Raw genomic sequence first — 27,142 nt, 5'->3', positions numbered from 1 at the left:
AAATAAGTACTCAATAAAAATTATACAGACACGAGAAGCTAATGAAGCAATATAAAGCGAATATGCTGGTTCCCTAAGTGAAGAAAGCACAAGATGAAATTTCAATACTAAAAAAACTGCTTGTTGTTTTGTGAAAAAAAAATCTTAAATTCTATATAATAATGGATTGTTGTACATATTCTACTAAGCCTGAAGGCCTCTCTTACATTTGTACAGTTGGGTATCATTAGAATAGAGCTATAAGAGATTCGTAAAAGAGGAGAAATACCTTTACCATTTCCTTTTTCTAGCCTTGAGAGAGTGGAGTATTCTATAGGTCTCCAATATTTTCTTATATTTTTCAAATCAGATGAAAATACTTTTAAAATGTAAAATATACAGTTTGTTATCTCCTGTTCTATAAAATAAAGAACATTAAAAGGCTTTAAAATACCAGGTCTTTTTGGATATCCCAAAGTACGTTTGCACTCTTCTTTAAAAAGGCCTCCTCCTCAGAATTCAAGATCACTTTCACAACATCTGAGACACCACTTTGCCCCAAGATACAAGGGATACTGAGAAAGATTTCTTCTTTTATTCCATATAAGCCCTAAAAGGCAAAATTATATTATTGTTCAGTAACCTGATATGGGAAAGCAGCTGTGCAAGAGCTTCACAATAAGAGTATACTGGAGAGACTATGGAACACAACAAGAATCACTCGGGGTGGTTAAGTGATCGATGACAATACCAAGATCATCCAAATGTCCTATGGCCATGTGGAACTTATGTTCGGTAACATGAACAATGTGCCAGAGGCCTCAAAGGGGCCAAGAAAGGCACTGTCTACCCCATACTGGGTCATCCTTCTGTAAGGGGAAGGATGCCATGTAGTCCTTCATGATGTCATTTTATCTGATAAAGAACTGTGAAATCAAGCAGCCTGTGTTTGGTAAAAACTACATTAAGAGAACAGTGAATTTTGCCCGGCCAGGCGTGGCTCAGTGGTTGAGCGTCAACCTAGGATCCAGGCGATCGGGGTTCAATTCCTGGTCAGGGCACATGCCTGGGTTGCGGGCTGCAACCAATCAATGACTCTCTCATCATTGATGTTTCTATCTCTCTCTCTCCCCCTCTCCTTTCCTCTCTCTGAAATCACTAAAGATATATATTTTTTAAAAAAATATTTAAGAGAACAGTGAATTTTGAAGTAGGAAGTGGCTGAGAAGGCTCTGTTTTGTATAAATTGACCTTCACACCAGGGAGTGTCATTGGGTTTGGACAAGGGATGCTACAGATGGCATCTCAAGTCTCCAGAGGTGAAGCCTCCCATGGAACCTATGGGCATGGGTATTCTCATGCCTAGCAGGGCTCCCACCAGTTGCCAATGGAATACCCCTACCCTCCTGGATACCTCTATCCACTGCCCCCACCTGACTTCAATCCTGAACCTCCCATGATACAGAGGGTCCATGGCATAGGTGAGTCATGGCGACTGTCCTATCCTGGACCTATTAAACCACAGGTCTACAGCCCTAATGCTCCCTCCACTCCTGCAGCTGAATCCAAAGCCACAGAAGCAGCTTCCAGAAAGTCTATTAAAACCTGCACAACCCACACAATGCCTGCATGCCCATAAACAAGACTCTGCCTCCTCCCTACTATTCCTGGAAGATAAGACGACCCAGTAGACCCCTCGTACCTCCCTGTCTCTCACCACTCATTACTCTTTCCTACCCCACCCTTGGGGTTGAATCTAGGATTGGAAGAGGCAATGGGAAGGGTCTTGTTCTTCCTCCAGGTCTGATTATAAACAGTTACCAGGAACTAGCCTTCAGGGAAGGGTGAAGTCCCTTGACTCTAGAGTGGTGCCTCCCAGTTTCCCACAATAGCTCGAAGACCACAGGCACTACTCAGCCAAGCTTCCCTCTCACCATCTCTGGGGCCCTGCTCAGGAGCTCGGGGTACACCCCTTGTTCCTATCTTGCTCTAGTCACTCACAGAGGGACTCTCTAGAGACCACTTCCTCCACTGAAGTCCAGCTCCCTCAGTTTGGTAGCCACATTATAGTCAACCTCATGAGCTCCATCAGACCAACCATATGTCTTCCTCTGAGGGTCCCCTGCCAGACCATACTCATTCACTCCACTCTGGTGTGTGCCTAGCCATGGAAGGCCACTGCCCCACCAGACTGTCAGGCCACATTCCATTCTCAGCCAGGCTCCAGCTCCAGTTACACTCACCTTCCCTTCTTTTCCCTCTCCTTGGTAATTCTGTTGTCACCTCTGGGTAGCTTTTGAAGTTTTAACATGAGCTTCCAGAGGTTGGGTGGCATCAAGAAGAAGGCCACTGTGGCTGGGGAAGGAAGCCCTCTGCTTCCCTGCCAGTGTTTCGGGAATTTGTTTTCCTCTACTTCCTCTGTCTCTCTTCCTTGTATAAGGGGCTTCTCTGACTAGAACTGGAGAATGCATGTCCGTCCATCATCATGCCACTGGGGACCGCTGGGTGGGCTGAAAACAAGGGCCCTGACCCCTGGGGCCTGGCCTGGCCCTGTGTACTGACCAAGACCTGCTGCCACCCCCTCAGCCTACCCTCTTCCTTTCGGTGGCCTGACCCTGCTTGCTTTTCCCTTCACCATGCATTTCCCTTTGCTCCCTTTGCTCTCTGCATTTCAACAAATGACGTTTTTTTCAGATCCTCAAGTGTTCTCTGCTTATATCTACCTCAGATCCTCTTGCACGTGTGTTTCCTCTGCTTGGAATATTAGTCCAGCCTCCCAAATTAACTCCTACTCATTGCTTGGATTAGGTCACATTTTACTTCTTTGAGAAGACTTCCCTAACCACCACCCATGCCCCTTCCCAGAATAGTTCAATTCTCTTCTTGTGTACTCTTAGCAATTTTTAGTTTTTGATCATAGCACTTAGCATAATCTGTTATTACATATTTGCTTTTGTCATTGTTTTATTAAGTCCATTTTTTTCATTAACTTCTATGAGGTCAGGGACTCTGTCTTTTTTGTTCACCATTATATCCTCAACATCTTACATAACGCGTGGCACAGAGTAAGGACTTAACAAATATTAAACATAATAAATAAAGATCAATTTAAGCCTACCTTAACCATAGTGGAAACTGAATGCACTCTCCTAAGATTTTTCAAAATTGATCCTACCAGATCTGTCACAGATAGGCCAATAGCCCAAGAGGTGTACCCCTTCAGCCTGATAATCTCATAGGCACTACAGTTGTAGAAAGTGAGAAAATCAAATCAATGAGAAGTCAATTTAGAGAAAAGAATATATTGCAAGCATCCATTCTGAAGCAACCTACATGTTAATTCCACTCCATTAAGACTTTCTCAGATTTCCTCTAGAAATTACTTATAAACAAGCAACACAGGCTTCTCTACTACTCTCACAGGTTTCATTATTCGCTTTACCACTTCGCCCTTCTTTCATCAGAAAGGTGGAGTACTAGGGCATACATGCCATTCAAGATAAAAACTAGTTTTAAAGTTTCTGTATTATCCTTTTTTAACTTTTTTATTGAATTTATAGGGATGACTTTGGTTAATAAAATTATACAGATTTTAGGTATACAATTCTATAATAACATCATCTGTACGTTGTATTGTGTGTTTTGTATTATTGCTTAAATATATCCAAACAGAATCTGTTCACCTTGAAAGTTAGCATATACATCTTGCTAATCACTTAAAATTGTTACTGGGTGCAATGTATACAATTTAAGCCATGTGTACATATTTTTCCTCAGAATATATCAATAAACCAATAATATATGGAAATACAGGAAAATGTTCATGATACATTTTCAAAAGAAAACAGCACAGTCCTAAACATTATGTAATTTCTTATCTCAAGCTTATAAAAAACATAATACATTTTTATAGAAACTTTAGAACTGCATCAATCCACCAAATCATTAATAGTGATTATTTTTGAGTGACAGGCTTACAGGTGATATTATCTTCTTTATGCTTTCCTGAATATTCTTGTTTTCTACAATATATATGTTTGGTTTGGGGTTTTTTTATTGTCACCAACAGAGGTCTCAGGTTTGGGTTGACTCAAAGGACAAGGGGGTTTTAACATAGCATTGAGTTTATTTAGTTTTGAGAAAAGATTCCAGGACAGGAAACACAGAATGTACAGCATCATTATTCACATCAGGTTGTCTTACAACCACCTACACGCAGTTTCAAGGTGCCAGGACTGCACATAACATACTTGGTTGCAAAAGATAAGACTGACGTGTTTAATGGATCACCTCAGCACATAACAGTTGGGCCTGGACTGTACTCAATGTGGTGTGCTGGGATTTGACTGTCAATCCAGAACCAGGGGCACTATTAGAATTCATGTAGATTGGTATCAAATTATAATTAGCTTTCAGATTCTCAACTGGTGTCAAATTAGGATCAGCTTTCAGACAAAGACTCTGGGGGGTAAGTAAAAGGAAAGGGAGGAATATTATGCCTATTGAGTGATTAACTAATGGTGTATAAGTTGAAGAAGGCTCTGCAGAAGATAACTGGGGACAAATCTTATCAGTGGAATCTAGATGATGGATTTGTCCTCTCAAGAATTAACAAAATGGCCCAGCCGGGCGTGGCTCAGCACTTGAGCGTCAAACCTGAGATCCAGGCAATCGGGGTTCGATTCCCGGTCAGGGCACATGCCCGGGTTGCAGGCTCGATCAATGACTCTCTCATCAGTGATATTTCTATCTCTCTCTCTCTTCCTCTCCTCTCCTCTCTCAGAAATCAATAAAGATATATTTTTTAAAAATAATATTAACAAAATGGCTTGAGAAAAAGAGGGTTGAGAAAAAAATGGCTAAAAACATAATCCTTTAGTTGTTATTAACCAATCCTAATGAAAATAAAACTGCTGGACTCTACCTCCCTGGTGTAAAAGGAAGGCTAAAGGGAGCAAACAGAACAAGCAGTTCTAAGGCTGGTATTTTAAGACAAAAACAGATCCATGTTCTAAATTAAATGTTCTATTGGGAACCTGGAAGGACAATCTATTAATCTTGATGTCACTCCTCTGCAACTGTTGGTTAGACACTGGAAAACCAGAGACTATATAATACAAAAGAGTTAAGCCATTTTTAGATAAATACTTTCAGTATTCTGAGGATTTTATTTTTTTTTAAATATATCTTTATTGATTTCAGAGAGAGGAAAGGAGAGGGAGAGAGAGAGATAGAAACATCAATGATGAGAGAGTCGTTGATCGGCTGCAGCCCACAACCCAGGCATGTGCCCTGACTGGGAATTGAACCCCGATCGCCTGGATCCCAGGTAGGCGCTCAACCGCTGAGCCACGCCCGGCCGGGTGAGTATTCTGAGGATTTTTTATAATTACAGCTCCTCTGCAAAATGACCAGAGGGCAAATAATTCCATTTTGGCCACTGCATTGTTGAGAGGACTAACTGGAATGAGTATTGATCTGTAACATGCTACAGTATTTGGTATTCAAACCACACAGGACTTCAGTGAGAAATGTGATCTTAATAATTTTTCAACCAGTATGCAGCAAGAATTTTCAAAACATGCAATACTATTTAGTCAGGGGCACTGATCTCTTTTCTCTTAGATTGTCAAATAAAAAAAGTGACAACAGCCAATACGACAATAGCCATCCAGTGCAAATGAATAAAAATTGTACCTACTTTTTGTCAGATCAGCAAAAAACAAATTTTTTGGTGTGCAATAGAATTTTAGTAGTTTACGTGCCACGAGATGGAAAAGGTTGAAAATCACTGCCTTATAAAAGGGTTTCAAATTAAAAAAGAACTAACATTCCCTCTGGTACAATTATTAGGGATTGAGCAGACAAAAGACTAACACTGTGGCATCCTTACAAGAAATAGATGGGCTGCTCCATGATACTTAGAAACCAGTATTAGCTAAAACATGGTCCTTAGTTGGCTGGGTTATGGTTGTGCTTCCAGATCAGGTAGATTCCTGCTTTTACTGGGAAATGGGCTCTAAGGGTCCTGGTCACTGAAAACATATGGTAGATAAGTAAGGGACATTTTTGTTGAGAAGGATAGTAAGTGATACTAACATTAACAAGTTTTGTATGCTAGGGCATTAATTTAATCTCTCACCCAAAGGTAATGGGTGTGACAAAGGGTTTGTAAGGTTCCCTTAAGGAAATTTAAGAAAATAAAACAACAATAATGACCAAAATGAAAATATATTTTGGGAAATTGACCTAAAATTTCCAATTGATGCAATCCCTATGGAAATAGTTTGGCCAGAAGAGGAAATAAATTTGCTTAGAGATACTGAACACATAATTGAATGTGTCTGTATCAATACCTTTAATAAGGTACAAGTGATAGTAAATTAAAGGGAAAAGTAAGATTGTCCCGTTAGTTAAGAATTACCAAAACACCTGTGAGAAATTCTAGTTACCTTTGGATCTTAATAGATCCTGATGGTTATAGGTATACTGGCCTGTTATTTTCTATGAATAAAATATTAAAGACATGTTTGTCAAACAAACTCTGAGGAATATGTGAATACAAAGATAATCACTCAAGTCATGGAGAGGTATCATGAGTAAAAGGTATGGACCCTTTCAACAAAGGCAGGAGTATCTGGGAAGAGGGCCTTGAGTTTGCTTTTGCAAAAAAACAGTTCTTTAGGTTAAAAAAAATTAGTTAAGCACTGGAGGATTCTGGGATGATGGCAAAGTAGGAAGCACCAGGTCTCTATCTCCCTATGTAGGCAATAATTATACAATTACACTGCCAGGATCTGTATGATATAACTCTTTTGGAACTCTGAAGCCTTTTGAAGGCTTGAAACTTCCAGGGGAACGTTTGTATGGTAAATTGTGATTAATTTCAACCAATTTAAGCTCTTAGCACAGTGGCAGCTACCCATCCCCCACCCCCAGCAGGCAGCTATTCACATATTCCTAGAACAGCCTGCACAAAGGATGCCTGTCCTCAAAGTATCAGAGATCTGTGCTCTAATGGCTGACTGCTTGCTGCTTCTGAAGACAGAAGTGTAGAAAAAGAGGGGGCAGCCATTGTTGTTGTACTTCCCACCAAATATTGCAAGCCCCTCTTCCTTTAGCTAAAGTGACCTCCAGGAAATTTAAAAAGTAGGCACCCTTCCCTCCCCTTTTCATTTTTCTCTTTTTTCCCTTTTGGGAGCAGGAAATTAAAGACTAGAACATACACAAGCAATTGCATATATGGAAGAAATTACAAAGTAACCATGCATGCCCAGAGAAAAGCACAGGCTCAGAATAAGCCCGAAAGAAGATAACATCTCAGGCTGATCCTTGGCATAGAGACAGCCTTCAACAATCAAAAACCAAACAAACGAACAACAACAACAACAAAAACAGCAGCAAACCCTGGGCAAGACAGAGAATCTGATTTCTAGAGTTTCCACATTATTAGATTCAAATGTCCAGTTTTCAACAAAAAAAATCACAAGGCATACAAATAAATAGGAAAGTATTGGCCCGTTCAAAGGGAAAAAAATAAATAGAAACTGTCCCTGAAAAAAACCCCAGGTGGCAGCTTTAATAGACAAAGACTTTAAAACAAGTGTCTTAAAGATGCTCATAGAGCCAAAAGATGATGTGGGAGAAAGTCAAGAAAATGATAAATGAACAAAATGAAAATATCAATAAATAGAAAACCTAAAAAACAAAACCAAAAAAATTCTAGAACCAAAAAGCACCATACAGTCATGGGTCACAAAACAACATTTAGGTAAATAGGCCACACATACAACAGTGATACTATAACATTACAATGGACCTAAAAAATTCCTATCCTCTAATGACATCGTAGCTGTGTAAGGTCATAGTGCAATGCACTACTCACATTTGTGGTGATGCTGATATAAACAAACCTACTGTGCTGCCAAATAAAAGTATAGCACATACAATTATGGTTAGTACAAAAAAAGTAATAATGATAATAAATGACTACGTAATTGGGGTTTATATATTTACTATACTATACTCTTCTACTTATCATCATTGATGTTTCAACTCTCTCTCCCTCTCCTTTCTTCACCCTGAAATCAATAAAGATATAAAAAACAAACCAAAAAACCCACAATGAGGTTATCATCTCATGCCTGTAAGAATGGTTATCATCAATAAATTAACAAACAACAAGTGCTGGAGAAGATGTGCAGGAAAGGGAACCTTCATGCACTGCTGGTGGAAATGCAGATTGGTGTCGCCACTGTGGAGAACAGTATGGAGGTTCCTCAAAAAATTGAAAACAAAACTTATGACCCAGGAATTCCACTTCTGGATATTTATCCAAAAAAATCCAAAACACTAATTTGAAAAGATATATGCATTCCCATGTTCACTGCAGCACTATTTACAATAGCCATCAATAGAGTGGATAAAGAATATGTGCTACATATATACAATGGAATATTACTTGGCCATAAAAAAGAATGAAATCTTACCACTTGTGACCACATGGATGGACCGAGAGGGCATTAGGCTAAGTGAAAGAACTCAGAGAGAGAAAGACAAATACTATATGCTTTTACTTGTATGTGGAATCTAAAGACCAAAATAAATGAACAAACAAAAAAGAAACAGACTCATAGATACAGAGAACAAACTGACGGTGGCCAGAAGGAAACGGAGTTGGGGGGCTGGAAAAAAAGGTGAAGAGATTGAGAAGTAAAAATTGGCAGTTACAAAACAGTCATGGGGGTATAAAGTTACAGTCAGTAATATTATAATAACTACGTTTGGTGCCAGGTGGGTACTAAACTTACCAGGGGGATCACTTCATAAGTTATATAAATGTCTAACCATTTTGCTGTATACCCGAAACTAATATAATATTGAATGTCAACTGTAATCAAAAAAGAAAGTGTTGGGCCTGGCCAGTGTTGCTCAGTGGTTGAACATCTATCTACCCATGAACCTGGAGGTCACAGTTCGATTCCCAGTCAGGGCACATGCCCTGTTTCGGGCTCGATCCCCAGTAGGGGGCATGTAGGAGGCAGCCGACTGTTGAGTCTCTCTCATCATTGATGTTTCTATCTCTCTCTCTCCCTCTCCCTTTCTCTCTCTGAAATCAATAAAAACATATTTTTAAAAAATTTTTTTAAATAGAAAGTGTTGGGAAACAAAGACAGCATCTTTCCTATACTGGGGTAGTCTGCCCTCTTCCCTTGCAACTGAGTGTACCCCAGGTAGTGATGGGACCTGAAAGCTACACTCAGACACCTTTAATACCTCCCTAAAAATGCTAATACTCTATACTATGTTTTCTATCTAGGATCCTTTCACTAAGCTTGATAAACTTAATGCCTATTAGGTTAAAGCCTATTATGTTTGGTTAATTTGACAATCTGAACTTCAAACCACTATTGATACCATGTACTTTATTTTATTTTTTAAATTGTGGTAAAATTGGCCATTTTAACCATTTTAAGTGTACAGTTCAATGGCATTAAATGCATAAACACAGTTGCACAACTATTACCACCATCTTCTCCAGAACTTTGTCATCTTCCCTGAAATTCTGTACCCATTAAAATGATCATGTGATTTTATGATCAGAAAATAAAATAACTTATTTAATATTCCAGTTTAGAATATCCAAAAGTGATGTCTAGGTTCTATAACTTTTACTAATATGTAACTTCGCTAAAGCATAAGGGAGAATCATGTGTGCTGTTAAGGCTGATTTATACAGGGTCAGACACTTCATTTATACGTAGACCTAATTAATTTCTGATTATCTGAATCGGCTGCATGTTGTTGTTTTTATCATTTGATGAACACAAGTTCTAGGTGCTGATCTAAGCATTTTACATGTACTAACTCATTTACTCTTCATAACAGCCCTCTCAGGTAGGCTCTCTTATATCCCCATTTTAAAAACTTTGAAACTGAGCTTTTGAAATTTTAAATCACTTCCCAATATCATACCACTAATAAATGGTGAAGTCAGGTATCAAACCTGGGTAACCTGGTCCCAAAGTCCATGCTCATATTTACTTGCTAAATTACCCTCAAACACATATGAGTTCTTGTGAAGTACATTTTCTTTGTGCAATATGACCCCCAAATAAAACTGTGCTTAATATAAGTGAATTTCAAGGATTTTCATAAAGTTAGAGTTATTTATCACACAAAACACAAAGATCGCCCTAGCCAGTTTGGCTCGGTGGTTAGAGTGTCGGCCCATGGACTGAAGGGTCCCAGGTTCGATTCCGGCCAAGGGCATGTACTTCGGTTGCAGTCTCGATCCCAGCCCTGGTCAGGGAGCATGTGGAAGGCAACCTATCGATGTGTGTCTCTCACATTGATGTTTCTCTCTCTGTCCCCCTTCCACTCTCTCCAAAAAGCAATGGGAAAAATATCCTCAAGTGAGGATTAAAAAGAAACAAACAAAAACACAAAGAACTACTACATATTTTTTTCTGTGACATTTGTTCTTACAACTGATAATTAATGCATTAAGAAACTGAATGAGTACTTTACCTCTCAACAACTTGTCGATGGACACTTTTCCATTGCTCCTTGTCTGAATGAGTTCCTAAGTTAGGGTTTAGAGTCCTCAGAGCAACACCAGCAACATTCACCCCACTCCATAAGGGCACTAAAAGAAATGTATCTCAGAATGAACTCTTCTTCCTAGTACTGCATCAGTTGTTTGAGTTTACTAATTTTCTTATAAACCTAGATTACTACCTTATACCATATATAACAATAAGTTTCAAATGGGCAAAAAAGGGAAATGTAAAAAATAAAATTATGTCTTAGAAAAATATGTAGAAGAATTTATAATTATGTGATATTGGAGACATTTTAAAGCAAGGTACAAGTACAGAAGCCACAAAGAAAAGAATGTTAAAAAAATAAAATATTACAAGCAAAAAGGGGAAAGAGCTGCAAATTAATACCATCCTTAACAGTAACAAAGAGATGAAGAGAATAACTGTCAACATAGAATCTCATATCCAATTAACCTGTCATTCAAGAATGAGGTGAAGCTGCCCTGATCAAGTAGCTCAGGTGGTTAGAGAATTATCTCAATACACCAAGGTTGTTGGGTTCAATTCCAGTCAAGGGCATGTGTCTCAGTTGCAGGCTCGATCCCCATCCCTGTTGGGGCACCTGCGGGAGGCAACCAGTTGGTGTATCTCTCTCATATCAATGTTTCTCCCTGTCTCTCTCTCCCCTTCCTTTCCTCTCTCTCTCCCTCCTTCCCTCCCACTGTCTCTGAAAAGGAATGGAAAAAATATTCTCAGGTGAGGATTTAAAAAAAAAGAATTTCTTATAGTATGACCCTTGTAGTAAAACAAAAAACAAAAAAAGGGCTCATTAAATCCTTTGAATAAACCAATGAATGACAAAATTAATGGTCCTATTCTTAATGGGTTTATTGCCATTGTGGAAAGAAGATTCACACATATGATACAATTAGAAAACACTGTAAGAAATATAAAGTTCTGCCCGGCCGGGCGTGGCTCAGCGGTTGAGCGTCAACCTGGAATCCAGGCGATTGGGGTTTGATTCCCGGTCAGGGCATATGCCCAGGTTGCGGGCTCGATCAATGCCTCTCTCATCATTGATATTTCTGTCTCTCTCCCTCTCCTTTCCTCTCTCTGAAATCAATAAAGATATATTAAAATTATATATATATATATATATATATATGTATATAAAGTTCTAATTGTGCTGCAGAGCTTAAATGTTTATGTTCAGAAAAGAAAAAGGTTGGTGTGGCCTAAGCAACAGTTTAAAATCACATATTATATAAATTTATTTACATGAAAAGTCTGGAATAAATCTATAGAGTGAGAAAGTAAATTAGTGGTTGCCTGGGGTTGGGGTAGGGGTGAGTTCAGGAGTAAAAGTTTATTTCTAGGGTGATGAAAATGTTCTATAATTAAATTGTAGTGATGACTGCAAAACTCTGTACATATACTAAAAACCAGTGAATTATACACTTTAAATGGGTGAATTTTATGGCATATGAATCATACCTTAATAATGTTATTTTAAAAATAACAATAAATGAAAATGCTCCAGATAAGAGAAACACTCACTGACTCTTTAAAACAGCTATATACTCTATGCACAATTTAATGAGTGGTAACTAAATCAATAATGCAAAAGACTGAAAGTAAAAGAATAGAAAAAGATAGGTACACCAGGAAAATACCAATAAAAGAAACATTACACAGCTATCTTAATATCACAAAAAATAGGCTTTAAAGAAAATAAGCATCATTGTGGATTAAGAAGTGTGATTACATAATGAAAATGGGTTTATATTTACCACTAGAATCACCATGTTCTCCAATAATCCAACCATGGCAGCTACTAGGATGGACACCCAACTTCTCTCCAATTAGGTAACGGAAACGGGCAGAGTCTAGATTACAACCACTTCCAATTACACGAGTGACAGGTAAACCACTTAGCTTCCAGACCACATATGTCAAAATATCCACTAGGAAGAAAAATTTCTTGTTAGAAGATTTACAATAACTTGCTTTTATAATTTGCCTTTCTGAATAGATGGATCAATTGTCTCAGAGTAAAATACAGATTTATTACAGAGTTTGGAGCGAAGCAAATCAACAAGAAAATTCATAACCACTCACTTGGGTTAAATTATTCACTATCAGAATTTTTTTAAATTCTCTTTTGAGATAATGTATGTGCCAGGGAATAAAGAAAGGGGTGAATGGGAAGTGACTGCTTAATAGGTACAGGATTTCCACTTGAGGTGATGAAAAAGTCTGGACACTGGTACAATGGTAGAAGTTGCACAAAATAAAATGTACTTAATGCCACTGAATTATACACGTTAAAATGGTAAATTTTTATGTTATGTATATTTTGCTGTAATAAAAAAATAGACTTTAACTCAAAAATTATTAGAGACAAAGAATGACTTTATATAATGATAAAAGAATCAATACAGCCCGGCCGACGTGGCTCAGTGCTTGAGCGTCGACCTAGGATCCAGGAGATGGAGGTTCAATTCCCAGTCAGGGCACATGCCCAGGTTGTCAGCTCAGTCCTCAGCAGGGGGTGTGCAGGAGGCAGCCAATCAATGATTCTCTTTCAACATTGAGTTTCTCTCTCTCCCCCTCTCCCTTCCTCTCTCTGAAATCAATAGAAGTATATATGTATATTAAAAAAAGAATCAATAGATGCAGAAGAAAGCACTTGACAAATTTTTAACCCCCCTTTACATGATTAAAAAAACTTTCCGCAATTATGAAGGGAATTTCTAGAAAAAAAAAGTCCACATTAAACATCATACTCAATGATGAAAGGCTGAATGCCTTCCCCATAAGATAAGAAACTAGGCAAGTATGTCCACCCTCAACACTTGTTGTCGTGCAAGTTATCATGGGCACGTACTACTACTACCAGAGGGTATACATATAAATAGTGTTTACTGGAGAAAACCTTAGAAGCAAAGAAGTAGGGAACCACTCTCTGTACACTGAACTCTCATTATTCCACAGCATAGGTTAAGCAACATAGGTTTTGTATATCTTCTATATACTAAATAGCCAAATGCAGAGGAGCCTCTCTTGGCTGGCAAGCTAGCTGTACTCTTGAAATTCCTCCAAGAACAAGAATGGGCCCCACCACCACATTGTGTTACATACATATCCATGTTAGCTTTGGAGGGGGAAGGGAACCCCTAGTTTCCTTAAATAACAAGAAATTTATCAAAGTATAGCTGGATCTGGTGACAATGGTAAGCAGTATGCATTTCCAGAGCCAAGGTGTACATACTGAGGGCCCTGGGAAGAACCTTGCATGCCAGGAATACTGAAATCAGCTTAAGACCTTGCTGTTTCTACACAGGTTGGTTCAATGGCTCAATTCAGCTGACCCAACTCTCTGGTAAGCTACCAAAAAAAGGGAGGAAATGAGCCTTCAGACTGATGCAGATTTGTCTGCCATTACTATTTATATTCATCATTTTACTATAAGTCCTAACCCGTGACATGAAGCAAGAAAATAAAAAAATCTTCAAATTGGAAAGAATTAAAACTAGTAACATTGCATTTGCAGATGACATGATAATGTAGAATATCATAAGAATTCAAAGAGAATTACTAGAATTAAAAAGTGAATTTAGCAATGTTTCAACATACAAGGTCAATACATAAAAACCAACAGTATTTCTATATACTAGCAATTATCAGTTAAAAATGAAATGTAAAGAACAGCTCCTGGTAGAGCATCAAAACTATAAAATATTTAGCCCAGCTGGGTGTGGCTCAGCAGTTGAACATCAACCTAGGATCCAGGAGATCACACAGTTCGATTTCCAGTCAGGGCACATGGCTGGGTTGAGGGCTCAATCCCCAGTCGGGGGTGCCGGGGGGGTGCAGAAGGCAGCCAATCAATGATGACTCTCACCATTGATGTTTCAACTCTCTCCCTCTCTCTGAAATCAATAAAGATATATATTTATACATATATATACATATATGTATAAATAAATAAAATATTTAGGCATATTTGGTGAGGATGAGGAGAAAAGGGAACACTGTGTACTGCTGATGGGAATGTAAACTGGGGCAGCCACTATGGAAAAGAGTATGGAAGTTCCTCAAAAAATTAAAAATAGAACTACCGCCCTAGCCCATTTGGCTCTGTGGTTAGAACATTGGCCTGCAAACTGAAGGGACTCCGGTTCGATTGCAGTCAAGTGCATGTACCTGGGTTGCAGGTTGGATCCCCAGCCCCAGTTGGGGCATGTGCAGGGAACAACCAACTGATGTGTCTCTCTCCCATCGATGTCTCTCTCTCTTTCTCTCTCTCTCTCTCTCCCTTCCACTCTCTCTGAAAAGCAATGGAAAAAATATCCTCAGGTGAGGATTTAAAAAAAAAAAATAGAACCACCATATAACCTAGCAATCACACCTCTAGGTATATATCCAAAAGAAATGAAATCAGTATCTCAAAGAGATATCTGCACCCATGTTCACTGCAGCATTATTCACAATAGCCAAGATATGAAAACAACCTAGGTGTGTGTCTATGGATGAATGGATAAAGAATATGTGTTATTTACATATATAATGGAATATTTGGCTACAAGAAAGAAGCAAATTCTGCTAGTTGTGACAACATGGATGGACCATGAAGGCATTATGCTAAGTAAAATAAGTCTGACAGAGAAAGACAAATAAACACTGTATGATGTCATTTATACGTGGACTCTAAAAAAAACTGAACTCAAAGAAACAGAGAGTACAATGGTGGTTGCCAGGGGTTGGTGGAGGAGGGATAATGAGGAAATGTCAGTCAAAGGATAAACTTAAACTTCCAGATATAAGATGAATAAGTTCTGGGGATCTAATATACAGCACTGGTGACTATAGTTAACAATATATATATCTGAAAGTTGCTAAGACAGTAAATCTTAAATGTTCTAACCATGATAAAGAAATGGTAATTACAGTCAGCCTTCCATATCTATAGGTTTCACATCTGCAGATTCAACTAACCAAATGCAGATCAAAAATATTTTTTTTTAAATTCCAGTAAGTTCCAAGAAGCAAAAATTGAATTTGCGACACACTGAGCACTATGTTGATTACACACAAATGAAGTAATATGTAGGCATACCCTGCTTTAGTCTATATGCAAATATAGATTATAGGCAACTACTACTCCATTTTACATAGGGAACTTGACCATCCAAGAATTTTGGTATCCACAGTGGTACCAAATCCCCTGAGAATACCAAGGGATGACTGTATGTGAGGTGATAGAGGTGTTAACTAATTCTACTGTGGTAATCCCTTTCCAGTATGTAAATGTATTAAAACATTATCACACTATATACCTTAAACTTGCATGTTATATGGCAATTACATTCCAAAAATCTGGAAAAAAACCTCATTGTATTGTATACTTTGAATGGGTATATTGTATATAAATTTTACTTCAATAAAGTTGTTAAAGAGAAAAGACTCACCTGGATTTGAGACAATAAGTATCTTACAGTCAGGACTATGATGGACTAGAGGAGGAATGATTGATTTCATGACATTCACATTACGTTGAACCAGGGAAAGACGACTTTCTCCTTCCTGTTGCCGTACACCTGCTGTGACAACAATTAATTTGGAGTTTGCAGATACATGGAAATCTAAAACGGAAGCAAAAGACAGTATTTGGGTCCAGACTGCCATAATCACTATGCCTTAATTCTTTAAAAGTCTATTGTATGACCTTGATAAAGTATTCATATACCACCCAGCCAACACAGCTCAACAGTTGAGCATCGACTTATGATCCAGGAGATCAAGGTTTGATTCCTAGTCAGGGCACATGCCCAGGTTGCGGGCTCAATCCCCAGCAGGGGACGTGCAGAAGGCAGCCAATCAATGACTCATCATTGATGTTTCTCTCTCTCTTTCTCCCTCTTCCTTCCTCTCTCTGAAAGCAATAAAGGTACATTTAAATAAATAAATAAATAAATAAATAAATAAATAAATAATTAAAACTCATATACCTTCATGTTTGGCATATGGAAATGAACAAACTTTCCATGTAGTAATGTTCTTTTGTATAACCTGAAGGAAGTCTTGTCACTATGACTTACAAGTTTCAAAAAGCTTTTTTTAAAAAAAATAACAGAACCTACTATCCTGTTAAGCCCACATTCTCATTTGCTATTAAGGCCCAAAGCTATGCAAATCAGCTCTCGAGCTTCTTAGAAACACTATATATATATCAGAAGCTTAGAACTCTGAAAATTTATGTTATCTGTTTCAGGATTCTGAGAGTAAGAATATATTTATTTCTAATTATAAGGGACTGGATTTGAGATCACAAGCAAGTTCTTGATTGAAACAAGAAAATAAACTACCTTCTAAATCTGATGATCAGCTGTAAAATTGTTTCACCTATTAAATCCAATGATAATATGATATGATGCTCCCTATCCCATACTGTACTTGTTTTAAAGAATTATATACCTGGAAGTTAATTATCATATGGATGTCAAAAATTAAATTAGATAAAATCTCCTCTATATCCCATCTCTATTTCAAAAATTATTTTTATGCTCTTTTGAAAAGGAATTTGTTCAATTTTAAAGATATGATTAGATCTTTATTTATAGTCATTCTCATCTTTCTAATCTAAATTATAAATCATAAGCATTTTATGTTTTTCCTGTCCCAGTAAAAATTTTAATTAGAAAGACAATTTAGAAAGATGGCATTTCTTAGGCTGACATGTGTTACATTAATCTAAAAGACTATCTCTCCCTTTATCAAGTAAAAGATCTACAGAAGTTCTCTCTCTGCACAGTCTATTCATTTTTGCTCAAAGACTTTGCTTGACATTTACCTTCCATAAACTCTTATCTAACCAGAAAAATCCAAAGTAATCTCTCAACCTCTGTCTGTGTCTCTCCTTCCCCATTCCCTCTCTCCTTCCCTTCTCCCCACCCTCAACTTTTAGAGGATACACGGACATAAAACCCTTGTAACTTCTCCAGAGTCATCTCTCCACAGTTCGGATTATTTGAAATACTATGTCTAGCAAAGTCAATTAAAGTGTATACCAAAGTAAAATATCAAGTCTTCATAATCTGCCTCCAAATTATTTTACTAACTTTGTGTCTTATTTTTAATGTCAGATTTTCCAAGTGCCCTGATTTTGTTAATGCTATCATCTCCCTGTTACTTATTTTCCTTTTTAAATATAACTCAATCCTTCAAGAGACAGCAAATCATAATGGTCTGGAGCAGACTCTGGGGTCCAACCACTTCTATTTTGACTTTGCCACTTCCTAGCTGTGTGACCCTGGACAAGTGTTTTGCCTGTTCCTCGGATTCTCAGTTCCTCATCTGCAAGATTGAGCTATTAATAGTTTTTCCTTTAGATGATTCAGTGAGTTTATATACATAAAGTACTCAGAACGGTGCCTCATACATATTACACGTTAAATAAATGTTAACAATTGTTATTATATTGTTAATCAAGCCCTTCTTTAAATACCAATTCCTCTGCTAGGCATTCCCTAATCGTATCATTCATAAAAACTACTCTTTCACTTCACTGAATTTGTGTAGTACTTACTGCCTATAATTCTCATAGTCCATATATACAGTGCCTTATGTTATCTTTCCATAGTATGTTGCATTTAACCCCTAACTTGATCATAAGATCATAATAACAAGTTCTGATCTCATATTCCTCCTTTTCCTCCACAAATATTTTAGCACCTTCTATGTTCCAGGCACTTGAGGTCTGTGTTAACTATTATATATATGAGAAAATTTAAAACATCTGTGGATAATCAAAGATGTCCTATTGCTCTTCCTCATTAGAGCTCACTAAATGTATTTTCAAAATGCTCTACTGTGAACTGTATCATTCATATAGAAGAATATGTAAGAAATACATGTTCAATTTTTTAAATATTAAAGTTAACAAGGCCTGCAGGGTGGAGGGGATCAATAGGGGGAAAATGGGACATCTGTAATACTTTCAACAATAAAGATAAGTTTTTAAAAATAAAATAAAGCTAACAACTCTATAAAAATCATACACGTTACAGAACATCACCAATATCTTGGAAGCCCCTGTATGCTTCAAAGTCTGCATCCTTCATACTCAGAGGTTACCAACCATTCTTAAGTGGTGAAAATCACATTACCTTTTAAAAAAGGTTTACCACCTATGCTTATTCAAATAACATATTAAACTTTGTTTTTGAATCATAAGATATGTATTACTTTAGCTAATTATTATGCTTCTGATATTCATCCATGTTAATGTGTGTCCTTGTAGTTCATTCACTTTCACTGCTCTGTAATATCACACTGCATAATATATGCAACTTAGTATTGATATTCATTGAATTGTTTCGAATTTTGAACTAATCTTGTTCGTGTATCCTAGTGCACATGTGCACAATTTCTCTTGGGAATATACCTAGAAGCGCAATTCCTGGGTTGTGGGATATGTTCATGTTCAACTTCACCAGGCAATGGCAAACTTTTTCAAAAAGTGGTTTTCCTATAATATACTCCTACATGTCAAGCATGAGAGCACCTATTGTTCCACATCCTAACAAACACTTAGTATTATCATACTTCTGCCAATCTAATGGGTATGTAATGGTATATTGATATGCTTTTTATTTTCCTAGCTTTGGTTATAAGATTGTGTTTTCATATATTTATAGGCTGAGTTTCTTCTTTTGTGAAATGTTCAAGCCTTTTCCCATTTTTCTACTGGGCTCTGTATATTTGTCATTTATTATACAAGTACTTTTATTCTGAATACTATTCCTTTGTCAATTGTTTATGCTGCAAATATCTCTTCATTCTTACACTGTCTCGTTTTATAAACACAAAATTCTAAATGTTGTACTCTTTCCTTTATTGCTTGAGCTTTTTGGGTCTTTGTGTTCACAGAATTCTTCCGTACCCTGAGATCATAAAGATATTCTATATTATCTTCTTAACGGAAGGTTTAAAGTTTTGCCTTTCACATTTTGGTCTTTCACCAACCCAGAATTAATTTTTCTGTGTATTATCAGGTAACAGTTCAATTTTATTTCTTTCCATGAAAACAAACATTACCATAACAAAAAATTTTTATAAGTCCATAAATTTACCAATGATATGTTATTTATATAACAACATGAGTGTTAGATAACAATCTTTTGTGTGTCTCTGCATTCAATTAGCAGGTTTAAAATAAGCCTTGATATCTGGTAAAGTAAGCTCTTACTACCTTGTTCTTTTCAAGAGTTTCTTGTTGACTGCACAGCCCAGGCTGCTGCCATGGTAAAGCTCAGCATAGGGGTCAAGCAAAGGCTGCAGCAGCTCTTCAAGTGTTACCAGTTTGCCATCCACTGCAGCTTTATTATGCTTATGATTTACTGGGGGTTTAAGAGGGGTGCCGACCCTAGAATGCCTGAATCAACTATTTTAAGCTTACTTTGGGGATAAAAACCTATTTGGTCATCTGAATTTGGAAGTAATCAATGAACAGGAACAACATGGAAGGTTTGGGCTCCAGCTGGGACAAGAGGGAATATTGCTCAGACTTTTACCAGTTGGATGGCGCCAGGTTCTTACTACACAGATGCATCTGGAACAGAGTAGAAACTCTACTGACTTATTTATGATAGACTGTATCAAAATAAGTATTTTAACAATGTTTTAAAAAAGTACAGTCTATTCCTGGACCTCAATTTCTGAATGAGATATGAAGAGATGTTACAGAATGTATCAACTGAACTGGTAATGTTTCACTGAGGTGCACTGATGTTTGTTATACTTAAACTCTTTTTATATTTCAAAATTAATATTTTAAGATAATTGTTTCTATGAATATTAATTTGAATGTCTTAGAAAGACATTAAAAACAAGTGTTCAAAAATTATCCTTCCATGGTGGGTGTGGCGCAGTTGGTTGGGCATTGTCTTGTGCACCAAAAGGTCACTGGTTTGGTACTTGGCCAGGGCACATGCCGAGGTTTTGGGTTCATTCCCCAGTTGGGGCATGTGCAGGAGGCAATTGATTGATGTTTCTCTCTCACATCAATGTTTCTCTCTCTCTCTCTTCCTCTCCCTTATTCTCTCTCTAAAATCAATAAAAACATATATTTAAAAAATTGTCCTTTTAGGTGCAAGAAAAATAAAAGTGAAGGAAAACCATAAAAATTTAGTAGAAACCTGGACAGGTGGCTCGGTTGGTTGGAGCATCGTCCTATACACCAAAAGGTTGCAGGTTCGATCCCCGGTCAGGGCACATATAAGAATCAACTAATGAATACATAAGTAAGTAGAACAACAAACTGATGCCTGTGTGTCTCTGGCCCCCCCACCTCAAGTCAATAAATAAAAAAATTTTAAAACACTAAAATTAACCTTTTCCAGCAACAATCTTTGAAGTAGTAAAAAAAAGACTGCCATGCTGAAGATCCATCAGTTCTCCCTTCAATTTGTCCTCTAAGACATCAACAAGGGCGAGTTCATCAGCCAAACCCTAAAATACATAAAAGTTATGGATAAAATATTCTGGAAAATGTTCATAATGCCATTTTAGGAGAATGAGAAAAAAATTTTGTGAGGCTATTTTCTAATCAAAGGAGAGTTATACTTTTAACAGAATGAAATGATATAAAAAATTATAGTTTTTTAATATGCCTAGAATGGACGAGAAGTCAAGGTAAACAACAGAATGCAGCAAAAATTAATTGCTTTGCCTTTATATAATTATTATTTTTTTTAGAATTGGGTTTTTTCCACTTCAGATTAAGAGTTCAAAACCAATGAAAAGTTGCCCTGGTTGGCTAGCTCAGTTGGTTGGAGCACCATCACAATACGCCAAGGCTGCAGGTTTGATCCCTGGTCAGGGCACATACAAGAAAAAACCAATGAATGCATAAATAAGTGGATCAACAAAGTGATGTTTCTCTCTCTCTCTCTCTCCTTCCTTTCTTCCCTTTCTCCATCCCTCTCACTCTCCACCCCCCCCAAAAAAATGAATAAAAAAATTAAAACCAATGAAAAGTTATGAAATTCTTTCAAAGAATTTTACTATATTTAGCCTGTCTGCCTAATTTCTGAATTGGCTGAAGCTGTTTTCAGTATGCATCCTTATGGCCATTCCATGTGGGTCAGTACAGTAAAATTAACATCAGTCCTCCAACCTAGCAGTACATGGGCATATAACAAGACCCAACCAATTGTTCCATCCTTCCTTCCAGTCACAGAAATTAGTTCACCAATAGGCATAATGGCCCAGACATAACAAATGGGCACAATGTCTATGAGGTTTGAAAATGGAAGATGAGAAAATAAGTCTCATTTTTCTTTGGAATCACAGCTTTAAGAATGACATAAGACTCTAAGAACAAACTGTATAGCCATCTTTACCACCACACAGAAAGACCCTGACTGAGAATTAAGCCAATAGAGGAAACATAAACCAAGATATACAAACACTGTGTATCGATATGTCTGAATTCCAGAATCTATAGTACCTAAAGCTAGCCCTACTCTTAGATTTTCCACTTATATGAACAATATATAGTCTCTTTATTGCTTACTCTAATTTGAATTGGGTTTTCATCACATTCAACAGACTATTCAGCTATATAAAGGAATGTATTCCTTCAGATTCCAGTGGCCAAATTCCAAAGGTGAGCAATAAGGAAAAAGGATCCAAGTTCCTATTAACTAATGTTTTTTCTCAAATCAGGTAGTATCTGGTCTTACTGGAGAAATGTATATTCTAAAATTTACTAAATTATGTGTCACATATCAGGAATAGGAGAATAAAGAGTTTCATCCAGAAGAATCACGTATCACTTTTGGCTGATTTTTTTAAAAAACAGATCATGTTTACGGATCCATTTTTACATCAGTCTGTGTATCTGCCTGGGTCTGGAACAGGAAAACAGAAACTACTCTAAGCATTTGAACAGAAGGAATTTAATATAGGGAACTGTTGAGACAGATGCTAGAGGGCTTAAAGAGGAAAAAGATAACAGCTGAGGTAGCCCAGATATAGTAACCGCAGATTGGAAACTACTGTCCCTAGGCTGAGGACCGGGAAACTAAAGGTTTCAAGGAACTAGTCCCAGAACTCTGGAGGAGGCAAATCCTCACTGCTACTGATACCATTGAAGGGGCAAGATGAGGTCAATGCTGGAGTTCCAAAAGAAACTAGAGCCAAAAAAAAAAACAAATCCACATAGGGGGTGAGGGAGATACTGGAGACTAGAACCAACTTCTACTACTGGGACAAAGGGCTGCAGCTGAGATGACTGTGACCAAAACAAAAAGCCAACAGGAAAAATGTCACTGCTCCTGTCCTGCCTTCCAACTTCCCAGACTCTAGTGTCCCTATTGGCAGAACCTAACACAGTATCAACTGGCAAAGGAGAAAAAGATAAAACAGAGATTCAACACTAGTATCACAATGCAGAGTATAGAAAGTTGGATTTGGAGCTGAGTGACAATAATTTAATAACAGCCAGCTTTTAAATTATATTTCCAACTTGATTTATCTGTCTTCTCAACAGATTATCAGACAATTCTCTTACCAAGGGAATCTTCCTAGCTCCATTTTTCTTGACTGTCAAAGACAATTCACGTAATCCCTACAAGTTTTTGTTTGGTTTTTAAAAGAATTAACTACATCTATGAGAGTCATTTCTCAATTAGAATTCCAAATAGAGACCCTGGGCTTGTTTTTACCAGAATCGTATAAGAATTGTTATGAGCATCTTAGAAACTTTTCTCCAGGAAGTTCCAAAGTGACCATAGTAAGGTAGAGAGAAAGAGACTAAAAATCAATCTAAGGGAACAGCTATGGCCACTCTGCTCTGTATAGGACAAGGAAGTAGGCTGCACAGCCACCCACTCCTAAAAACTTTACATATCCTTATAAACCCTTTAAAGTCCACCTTTCAATGACATGGTCAGGTGTCATGATACTCGTAAGTCCCTCTAAGTCAATGGACTATGTGAATATGCATATGTGAATATCCTTTATCACTTTCCATTTATCCCACAATACACATCACTGTGACCTGGAAACAAGGTCCTGAACTACTCTGCTTCACTTGAGTATTTGCCAGAATACAATAGATTCTAATAAAAAATAAATGGGCTCCAACAACTAACCTTTCTCACAACTGGAGTTCTGAAATGTCATGAAAATATGCCTTGGAGTGGGCTTTTTTCCTTTCTGATTCATTGTGCTGAGTTCTCAGTAAATTCTTTTTTTAAAAAAAAAATTCTTTATTGATTTCAGAGAGAGAAAGGAAGAGGGAGAGGGAGAGGGAGGGAGAGAGGGAGAAACATCAATGATGAGAGAGTCACTGATCGGCTGCCTCCTGCATGCCCCCCACCAGGGATGGATCTAGCCGGCAACTTGGGCATGTGCCCTGATCGGGAATTGAACCAGGATCTCCTGGATCACAGGTCGATGTTCAATCGCTGAGCCACGCCGGCTGGGCTCAGTAAATTCTTTATACCTGCAAGGTCATGTCCTTCAGTTTTAGGATTTTTTCTTTTATCTACTGAATAATTTTCTTCTGCTTTTTTTTAAAAAATTTTATTTATTAACTTTATAGAGATAGAGAGGAAGGGAGAGAGTGAGAAACATCAATTTGTTGTTCCACTTATTTATGCATTCATTGGTTGATTCTTGTATATGCCCTGACTAGGGATCAAACCTGCAACTTTGGTATATCGGGACGATGCTCTAACCAACTGAACTACCTGGCCAGGGCCTGCTCTTTATTTCTTACTAAAATGTCAATCAACTACTGGACCTCCTGATTGATCCTGTCATTTCTTTTCTGTTCAATATCCTATCTTTGTCTAGCAGTCTGCTTTCTAGTAGCCCAATGGACATGTAGACTTTCGATTAATTCTACTGCTTTCAATAAGATGTCTGTCCTCTACCTCTTTAATTCCCTGAGGGCAGAGCCTGTCAGATTCAATTTCTCCAAAGAATAAACTGCTTCCCCTTGTCTGCCGGGATATGAGAGTTGGCTGCCTAGTTGATTAAGGTGCAGAAGAGAATCTGGTGATTTTCCTTCTCATCATATAAACCTCCAACCAATCCCCCTGTTATCTGTCCCATCCCTCACCTCCACCTTGTGAGAAAACTGGTACTTCCAATTCCTGAGCCTTTCTGGGGTTCTGGAATTTGACTGGTTTTGCTTCTTCTTGTCATTTCTGCACGTTTCCAAAAATTGTCCAAATACATAGTAAAGCTTGTAACAGTACATATCTGTGCCCTGGCCAGTGTGGCTCAGTGGTGAGTGTGTCAGCCCGTGCACTGAAGGGTCATGGGTTTGATTCCCAGTCAAGGGTACGTACCTGGGTTGCAGTTCACTCTGCCCCAAATAGGGATGCCTGTAGAAAGCAACCAAGTGACATGAAACATCGATGTTTCTCTCCTTTTCTCTCTCTCTCACTGTCTCCCTCTCTCCCTCCCTCCCTTCCTCTCTCTGAAAAGCAATGGAAAATAAATATCCTTGGGTGAGGATTAACAAAAAAACAAAAAGAGCACGGATCTGTGTCCAGATTGCCAAGGTCTGAATTCTGGCCCCTTCGCCTACTAGCCATTTGACCACAGGCAAACTACTTAACATCTGTGCTTCAGTATTTTCATTCATAAATGGGCATGATAATAGTACCTTTCTCCTAAGATTGTTATAAAAATTAAATAGCACCTTTACAACATTTAGAGAGGCAAAATACTTATACACTAAAAACTGCAAAACATTGCTGAAACAAATTAAAGAAGCACAAATAAATGGAAAGACATCCCAAGTTTATAGATTAAAAGACTTAATGTCGTTAAGATGTCAATACTACCCAAAGTAATCTACAGATTTAGTACAACCCGTATCAAAATCCCAATGGCATTTTTTTAAGAAATAGAAGAGCACATTATAAGATTTACATGGAATCTCAAGCCAATCTTGAAAAATAACAAAGTTAGAGGTTTTATGCTTCGTGATTTCAAAATTTATTACAGAGCTACAGTAATCAAAACTGTGAGGTAATGGAATAGAGACTTACAGAGCAATGTAACAAAACAGAGATCCTAGAAATAAAATCTAAGGTACATGAGCAAATGATTTTTGGCAAGGGTCCCAAGATCATTCAACCAGGAAAGGACCGTCTTTTCAACAAATGGTATATTTACATGCAAAAGAATGAAGTTGGACCATTTACTTTATACCATATAGAAAGTTAACCAGAAATGGATCAAAGATCTGGTTAGATCAAAGATCTAAATGTAAGGCCTAAAACTATAAAACTCTTAGGAGAAAACACAGGGAAAAAGTTTCATGACACTGATGATTTTTTGATATGACACCAAAAACACAGGCAACAAGAGTAAAAAAGATAAAATGAACTACATTAAAAAAAACTGTGCATCAAAGGACACATTCAACAGAGTAAAAGGAAACCCAGGACATGGGAGAAAATATCTGAAAATCATGTATCTGATAAGCAGTTAATATCTAGAACATAAAAAACTCCTGCAACTAAACAACAAATAACCTGATTTCAAAATGGGCAACGGATTTAGACATTTCTCCAAAGAAGTCATACAAATGGCCAATAAACACATGAAAAGGTGCTCTGGAAACAGAAAGGGAATTTTAAAATGTCCATTGTTATTTTGTCAAATTGTGTACTTTTTGTTTTATAATGAGCATGTAATACACAATTTTATAAAAATTTTAAAAGTGGAAGCCACTGGGAAAAATTATTTTCACTCATTGCTCCTCAAGGAAGACAATTCACAGATCATTTCAACAGAAAATGTTTCATATTTAACAAAACAACCCAATCTATGTGTGTATAAATAAATTTAAAATAGTCTAAGAATGGTATACTTCAAATAAATGTTTCTTAAATTGTGTCAAAATCAGATGAGAGGAATATGACCCAAAAAAAAAAAAATTTTTTTAAGATGAGAGAATACACATTTGCTGTCAAGGGGTGAGCCCTGCAACCCTGAACTCAGCAACAAGAACCTAAAAGTGCTTACTTGATTTTCGGCCACAGAATAGGCTTATTACTCACCTTCATTAAGAGAGTAATGGCACAGGCCATGCCGACAGCACCAACCCCAACAATGGTGATCTTCTGCTGGGAGAGTCTCTCTTCCGGAACTAGATTCCCAATAAGCTGCTCCTTGACCGTTGCCATTTTGAGAACCTGAGAGAGAGAATGCAGTTTCGGTGGAATCGAACTCCCTGAATAACTCTCATAGCTCCTGATGTACTTAATTACACCGAACAACTAAGAGTTTGCAGAAAGTGGGAGCGGGCTTGAGGGGAAGGCAAAGAAATAGCTTCCTGGTCAAAGGGTATGGAGAGTCGTGCCAGGACCAGTCTCTCAGGAGCAGGCGTTGAGGCACCAACAGGCATTTTGGGTTCTCCCTGCGCCCAGCCACCATTTTCGCCCCAGTACCAAATACTCACAAATACTTGGCTTGGCGCAACTCAGTACAGACCCCCAGAAGCATAACACACCGTCTTTAATTTTTTTTTTTTTTTAAATAATAACCCCAGAGGAAAAACAGCAACGGCAGTTGAGGTGCGAAGCCCA

General features: G+C 37.6%; 1 protein-coding gene across 2 annotated transcripts; it reads right to left on the bottom strand.

Moving 5' to 3' along the window:
* Positions 1-424: 424 nt before the first annotated feature.
* LOC308565343 (L-lactate dehydrogenase C chain) lies at positions 425-27,142 on the bottom strand (the record flags this gene model as incomplete). 2 transcript variants are annotated; one of them, XM_081154385.1, is made up of 7 exons in its annotated part: positions 26,615-26,743; positions 20,918-21,035; positions 15,995-16,168; positions 12,314-12,487; positions 10,510-10,627; positions 3,098-3,221; positions 425-589 (listed from the first exon to the last, which is right to left on the bottom strand). In XM_081154385.1, exons 1-7 carry the CDS (start codon positions 26,738-26,740, stop codon positions 425-427), a joined length of 999 nt encoding a protein of 332 aa, XP_081010511.1. In that variant the 5' UTR covers positions 26,741-26,743. The 2 variants fall into 2 exon arrangements, with proteins under 2 accessions (XP_081010511.1, XP_081010510.1); XM_081154384.1 differs by lacking the exons at positions 425-589; positions 3,098-3,221 and adding an exon at positions 27,016-27,142 and having other exon boundaries at positions 10,506-10,627; positions 26,615-26,749.

The sequence above is a fragment of the Miniopterus schreibersii genome (genome assembly GCF_964146895.1).
Source record: "Miniopterus schreibersii genome assembly, chromosome: 12".
NCBI classification, from domain to species: Eukaryota; Metazoa; Chordata; class Mammalia; order Chiroptera; family Miniopteridae; genus Miniopterus; species Miniopterus schreibersii.
Note: the sequence above shows the minus strand (reverse complement) of the source record. Positions and strands in the feature narration are given on the sequence as shown.